Source organism: Phyllostomus hastatus, unplaced genomic scaffold, assembly GCF_019186645.2.
Source record: "Phyllostomus hastatus isolate PE091 unplaced genomic scaffold, TTU_PhHast_1.1 phas_contig_98, whole genome shotgun sequence".
Lineage (NCBI taxonomy): Eukaryota > Metazoa > Chordata > Mammalia > Chiroptera > Phyllostomidae > Phyllostomus > Phyllostomus hastatus.
Genome location: NW_025333999.1, coordinates 1,183,518 through 1,190,787, shown reverse-complemented (window position 1 = coordinate 1,190,787; position 7,270 = coordinate 1,183,518). Strand labels below are relative to the sequence as shown.

At 49.2% G+C, this 7,270-nt stretch overlaps 1 protein-coding gene across 1 annotated transcript; it reads left to right on the top strand.

Annotated features, from left to right (window-relative positions):
- Nucleotides 1-582: 582 nt before the first annotated feature.
- Nucleotides 583-7,006, top strand: SPC24 (SPC24 component of NDC80 kinetochore complex). Its single transcript, XM_045853290.1, has 5 exons — nt 583-758; nt 4,706-4,850; nt 5,010-5,114; nt 5,220-5,296; nt 6,094-7,006. Exons 1-5 carry the CDS (start codon nt 599-601, stop codon nt 6,198-6,200), a joined length of 594 nt encoding a protein of 197 aa, XP_045709246.1. The 5' UTR covers nt 583-598; the 3' UTR covers nt 6,201-7,006.
- The last annotated feature ends 264 nt before the right edge of the window (nt 7,007-7,270 follow it).

The following is a 7,270-nucleotide window of genomic DNA, read 5'->3' as shown; positions in this document are numbered from 1 at the left end:
ACGTTTTAACACCTATACACTACTTACTGAGTTACAGACACTGCCCTCATCACACCAACCCTGAAGTACTATGATGACCCTCATTTTACTGAGGAGGAAAGTGAGACAAAGAGGTGAAGGGATGAAGTTATCTGCCAACGGTAACAGCTTGTGAGTGGCAAAGCTGGGGTTGGAATCCAATAAATCTGGTTGTAGACTCCTTCTCGTTATGCAGCCTTTTATAGAATTGACTTATTTATTGTGAGTCTCCCACACACACTGTAGAACAGCAGCTCCACTACAAGCAATTCCCTGCTTTGCCCCTAGAACCCTGCCCTGCATGCAGCAGGTACTCCATGTAACAAGAAATACACAGCCTCAAGCTCTCTGTGGCTGTCGGGTCTGCATAGGAACAGCACGCAGGATTCTTGGAGGCACCGCCCCGCGTGCCAATTGGCCACCGTCAATGACTGGCGTAGATCAAGAGCAGGCGCACTACGCCTCACTAGAAGAGGCCGGCGACGGGTTGGAGAACCAAGCCAATGGAAATGGGAGTCTTCAGGAAGGGGGCGGGCCCCACAGGCAGTTAAATTTGAGCGGGATGGGCTCTGGTGCAATCATGGCGGCCTTCCGCGACATGGAGGAATTGTGTCAGGGGCTGCTGAGCCTGCTGGGCGCCAACCACGCCGAAGCACAGCAGCGGAGGCTGCTAGGGCGCTACCGGCAGATGATGGAGCGGCTGCTGGAGACGCAAAGCAGTGCCGAGCAGCAGCTGCGAGGTGAGGGCCGGGGCCAGCGTTGGGGCGCGGCCGGGACCCAGGCCCTTGCGATGAGAGGGAGCGGCCAGGTCGGCCTCGAAACCCCCTCCCTCCTAGGTACCCCGGCCCCTTGGCCTATTCCCCGTGGGACTGGCGGGCGGGCGCTACTCAATCTGAGCCTCAGTTTCTTCACCTGTGAAGTGAACTTTAGGGCAACTGACACCTCCAAGGATTTAGTGGTAAAAATTGGAGCTTGGAGCGCCTGGCCCAACTCGCAGCGTTCGGTGAGCAGGAGCTGAGGGACTCCGGAGTTGAATTGGGGTTCAAGGTTTGAAACCCAGCACCTTCACTTCCTGGGGTTTAGATGTTTTACCGAGCACCTACTGTGTGCCAGGCCTAGTGCCAGCCCTGGGACGGCAGCAGTGAAGAAAACAGACAAAATCCCTTAGGGGAGTTGACATGCTAGTGCGGGGATGATAAAGAATAAACAAGAGAAATGGGTGAATCAGGAGGTGATGGGCTAAGGAGAAAAACTAGGTTGTGTGTGGGGAGGGGTAGTGATGTTTTGGGGGCGGGGTCAGAGAAAGCATTCTGATACGGTGTTTTAGCGGGAACCCCAAGGAGCGGGCGGGGAGGGAGCCCGGGCTGTGGCGAGAAATAAATTGATGTGGGTAAAGTGCCTCCTGCTTTACGTGGAGAGAACACTGGATAATTGTACCATTTTTGTTGAATCCAAGACACCATCAAATGTGAGACTCTTAAAGGCAAAGAAACCAGGTTCTAGTAAGTGTCTTACTGTGCCACAGAGAAGGCTGGATCCAGGCTTTTCCAACAAGTGAGGCCCAGAGCCCTGTGGTCTCGGTCCAGGGACTTCCCCCTCAAGCCTCTTTCCTCATCTGTGAAATGGGGTTGCTGATAGCGTTGTCACTGCTATTCTCAGGGCCAGGCTTATTTACTTATTTATTTTAAAGATTTTTATTTATTTTTAGAGATGGGGAAGGAAGGGAGAAAGAGGGAGAGAAATATCGATGTGTGGTTGCTTCTCATGCATGTCCTACTGGGGACCTGGCCCACAACCCAGGCATGTGCCCTGACTGGGAATGGAACCGGCAACTCGGGTTTGCAGGCCGGCATTCAGTCCACTGAGCCACACCAGCCAGGGCCTTTTTTGTTTTTTTAAAGCTACAAACATTTTTGTGTGTGTGGTAAAATTGACATAAGATTTGCCATTTTAACCCTGTTTAAGCATACAGTTCAGTGGCATATTAAGGGAATTCATATTGTTTGCAGCCATCAGCATCTATCCCCAGAACTTTTTTCTTATCCCAAACTGAAAGTTTGTACACTGACTCCCCGGACCCCTCGCCTAGCCCCTGGCACCCATCCTTCTATTTTCTGCCTCTTAATTTGACTCCTATAGGGACCTCATATAAGTGGGGCCATGCAGTATTTGTCCATTTGCATCTGGTCTGTTTCACTGAACATAATGCCCTCAAGGTTCATCCATGTGCAAGTGACCCTTTGGCTTGCAGGCCTACACTCAATCCACTGAGCTACACCAGCCGGGGCAGAATATGTTTATTGATTTTAGAGAGAGGAAGGGGGAGAGAGAAACATCTACTGGCTGCCTCCCGTATGCACTCCAACTGGGGAGTGAACCTGCAGCCTAGGTATGTGTCCTGATCTGGAATCAAACCTGCAGCCTTTTGGTGCAAGGGATGATGTTCCAACCAGCCAAGCCACCCAGCCAGGGCAGAATTTCCTTCCTTTTTAAAGCTGAATAATCCATTACATCTACATTTATATCACATTTGTTTTATCCATTCATCTGTCAGTGGACACTTGGGGTGCTTCTGTCCCTCGGCTGTTGAGTCATGCTGCTATGAATGTGAGACTACAAATACCTCTTTGAGTCCCTGCTTTCAGTTTTGTTTATTTTTCAGGAATAAAATTGCAGGATCAAATAGTAACTTGCTGTTTAATTTTTGATGGACTGCCATCTAGTTTTTCACAGTGGTTTCCATGCCAGGGGTTTTTAATCCCTTTTTACAGTTAAGTTTTATGAGGAGGTGCCATGTGGGTTGAGCCTTGAATGACCTAGGAACTGGACGTGGGATGGCTCCGGGAAGGAGCATTCCTGGCAGTCAGGACGAAGTGCAGGGTCGTGAAATGAGGATGCGTTTGGAGACCCAGGAGAGAGAGGGTGGGGGTGAGATTAGGTCAGTAGCACCCACTCCCCACTGGCCTGCGAGCCCTCAGGAGTTTGGGTGTTCAGCTAAGCATGATGGATATCCTGGTCAAGGTCTTACCCTTTTTTTCTCATCCTCTTCCCTCCTTTCCTCTTCTTTCTTTCCTCTTCTTCCTCTCCGTTAACTCCACCTCCACGGTGGTTTTGGGGAGAGGATCGGCATCACCCAGGCTGTGTGGGTTTTAGCAGAGTGGGATTTGGGGCTGGAGAGAGAAGAGTCAGTGTTCTAGGGAGATGGGGCTCTGAGTCAAGAGAATCTGGTTCAGATCCAGGCTTTGGAGCTCTGGGCTTCTCCTTCACCTTCCAAATTGTGGGTGGGGTTAAGTCATCTCCCTCAGAGGGCTGTGAGAATGCACTGAGTGAGAACACACTCGGGTGGGTGAGTGGGGAAGGGGTGGAAAAGCTTCATAGGAAAGCCAGACCCTCAGCTCTCCCAACAGGAAATCAGCAGGCACCACCTCAAATAGACAAATTGAGAAAAAGCAGCATAAACAAATTATTGAGAAATACAAAGGTCAGTGCCCAAGAAAATAGTAAAGAGTTGAAAGTAGCTGCTTCGGAGGGGTAGAGAGGCTTAGAGAGGGCTGTGTGTGTGCCTGTGTGCGTGTTTAAATTCTCACAACCATGTGCTCTGATTAAAAATGTAATTTTGAAAACACAAATGCCAACCCTTTGGGAAACATTTGTGTCTCCTTTCTCTGTGTTGGTAGGTTCCTCCAACTCTATGGGAAGGAATACAGTAGCCTTACGGTGTTTTTAGTCTTTTTGGACCTTTTGTTCAACATGTGTTCATTCTGAGTAGGTGTTGGCAGTACACGGTGACTGTAAGATGCCATCTCTGAATCGAGGAAGAAAGGCGAGGAATAGGAGCTGTGGAATTCAGTGGAATTCAGTGGAATAGGAGCTGTCATGGGAGCATAGCCACGCCCTGGGAGAGGAGAGAGTGTCCCACTGTCCAAGTCAGGCATTACCCGGGAGGTCCAGATTTGTACCATGGAGGACAGGCAGGCAGAGGTCCACGACTGAAAATCACAGCATTTTTGCAAAATGAGGCATCTTTGTAGCCAGAGCAGGGAGAAAAGCATGTGGTAGGATGCAATATAGGGAGAAAGGAGGCTGGCAAGGATGGTAAACATACTCAGAGGGACCTGGACCTTTTCCTGGAGACACTGGGGAGCCATGGCAGGTCTTTGAGCAAAGGAGTGACTTCGCATTTTGCCTCTAATGCAGCTACTCTGAAGGCAGATGGCAGAAAGGATTGGTAACAGGAGAGACCACGGCAGGGAGGCTGTTCAGGGTGGTCCTGGAGGAACAAAGGACCTGCCTGCACAAGGGAGGCAGGGGGACTTGCCAGGCCTGGATGGACAGTTGAATGCAGAAAGTGAGTCGGCCCTAGGCTTCTCTCACAGGCAACAGGGTGGACTGTGGCATTATGTATTAAGATTAGGTATGAAAAGAAGAACGTGATTTTTTTTTAAATATGTGTTTCAGTGAAACAGCAGCATTTATGCAGGGTCCAGGTGGAACTGTTTAGTGGGTGTTTGGAAATAGAATGAGCGGGTTGGGAAACTGCAGACAGGGAAGTGGAAACATTCATTGTTGATGGGAGTAGTTGACACCACAAGCCAATGGGCCGCTGTCTGCTCCTTGGGCTCTCCCAGGGGAAGGACAGACCCTGTGAAACCAAGATGAGGGGTTTCAGCCTTCTCCCGCCCTGCAGAGATCCTGGAAGCAGAGAAGGATGTGGCCCAGAACCTTCTTGATGCAAAGGAGCAGGCGTGCCAGGGTGTTGCTGAGTTGCAGCAGATTGAAGCCAAGCTCCAGAAGGCCAGCGAGGAGGACACTCACCTGAAAGCCAGCCTCCTATATCCTTCCCTACTTGCTCAAAACCTCACCTGGGAAGTGCGAGGTCATTCACACCAGGAAACAATCTTGGAGCCAGAGACCCTGGGCCCCAGGTGACTGCTATTAGCACATAGGCAGCCCTCCCTCCAGAGCCAGAGATCCTTAACTGCCTGCTTTACTCAGCTTACCAGGGAGCTGGAGGACCTCAAGGAGATCGAGGCTGATCTCGAAAAACAGGAGAAGGAAACTGATGAGGACACAACGGTCACCATCCCTGCAGCTGTGTAGGTCCCATAAATGCCAGTATGTTCAATCCCCACAGCTCTTCATTGACGTTCATGCTGGGGTAACTTTCTTTTCTCTTTTTTTTTTTTGGTCTTGTTGTACAGGTATGTGGCTCAACTTTATCACCGGATTAGTAAAATAGAGTGGGATTATGAGTGTGAACCAGGCATGATCAAAGGCAGTATCCTTTGTGGAGAAAAGGAACCCTGTACACTGCGGGTGGGGGTGTAAAACGGTACCGCCCCTGCTGGAAAACAGGGTGGCAGGTGCCAAAAGGGAAACATGGAATCCACAAGAGATCCTGCAGTTGCACTTCTGAGTGTAAGCACTAAAGGACTGAAAGCAGGGATTGCAACAGATACTCTCATGTGGATGTTCACACTAGCATTAGTCACGGTGGCCCGAAGGTGGAAGCAGCCCGTGTCCCTTGACAGGTGACTGGATAAACACAATGGGTTGTGCACACACAATGGAGTAGTGTTCGGCCTTAAAAAGAGTGAAATTCTGACACATGTTACAACATGGGCGAACCTGGAGGACATGTCGAGTGAAATAACCCAGACACAGAAAGGCAGAGACTGTAAGATTGCACTCACGTGAGGTCCCTGGAGGAGTCGAACTTACAGAGACAGGAAGTAGATGGTGAGTGCCAGTGGCTAGGGAGTTTGAGTGTGCTGGAGACAGAGTTTCAGTTTTACAAGAAGAAAAGGTTCTGGAGGCAGCTGGTTACACAGTGAGAATATGGTTGATGTTACTGACCTGCACACTTAAAAACTGTTATGGTGGTAAGTTTTATGTTATGTATATTTTACCACAATTTAAAAAAAACATAGTGTATTATTAGAGCGTTCCCCCCACACACAAACATTTGTTTCAGTCTCTAAATATCTTACCAATGAGTTTTTTGAAGCAGTATCCTTTTGCCGGGGGGCCATGGTGACAACTGTGTGTATGGGTTTCCTTACATTGTGCCCTCAGTCCACTGTGGCCCCAGCGTGGCCCAGCCCATCCACCTGGACAGCACCCAGCTCTCCAAGAAATTCATCAGTGACTATCTTTGGGGTTTGGTAGACACGGCGTGGTAGCCAGGAGCCTCGTGGATGGAGTCTCACACACAGCGGGAACCATTTGTGGTGCATAGTTGGTGCTTGGTGGTGAGGTCAGCTTGAAATGTTTATACATGAATGGGACTTTTACTGGATTTCTCCTCCCCCACCCCTGGTTTTGTCCTCAGACACTGGACTGGCCTGGGCTGGGTAACCATAGCGAACTAACTGTGCCTGTCCTGTGACCTCACATCTGTGACAACACTGTACCCATGACACCATAGAGTATAATGACAGATTCCAGGTCTTTATCATTTATTATTCAGGTTTGGCTCTTTTTATTTATTCAGGAGGTATCTGTGTACCAAAACTATGCTAGTACCCAAGACACAGGTGAAGGTTATAAGGATCCCTTTTGCCCACAGAGGGGTCGAGTGTGAGCTGATGCCACCCTGGAGCTCTGCCTGGTTGGCGCACATTTCCCAGCCTCTTGTGCAGCTTGAGTTCATGCCAATGCAGTGTAAATGGAAGTATTGCATAAGACTTCTAGAAGGATCCTTAAAAGGCAAAGGAGTAGGCCCTTTCTTTCACCTCCCCTTTTTTTTTTCTGGAATTTGGGTGTGATGGCTGGAGCTCTGGCCGCCATAATGGCACACATAAGGAGGGGTGCAGTGCCTAGGGATGATTGGAAACTGGTTTGGTAATGATGGTAGACCTGGATTCAGCTCCAGGTTTCTTTAAGGAGGTGAGGGGTTTACTCTAAAGTATTTTGTGTGTACCATTGTTATTTTTATATTTTTATCACAAACAGCAAAAATAAACCCTGACTAAGCATGTAACCTAGACCAGGGCCGGCTGATGTGTTCATCTAAACCTTGTCCTTGGTGATTTGGGTACTACTAAGAGTGGAAAGCTTCTGGATTGCCCTCCTGAGAGGAGAAAGAGAGATATGTAGAATCTCATTGATATCTGCTGCTCCCCACCCCCTGGATACAGCCTTGCCTGAAGCCAGTAGATGGGTGTTGGTTTCTGTATGCCTCTGTATAACTGAATTGTTTACAATAAGCACAATTAGTGTTTTACTCAGAGAGGGGCATTCTAGGCAGAGA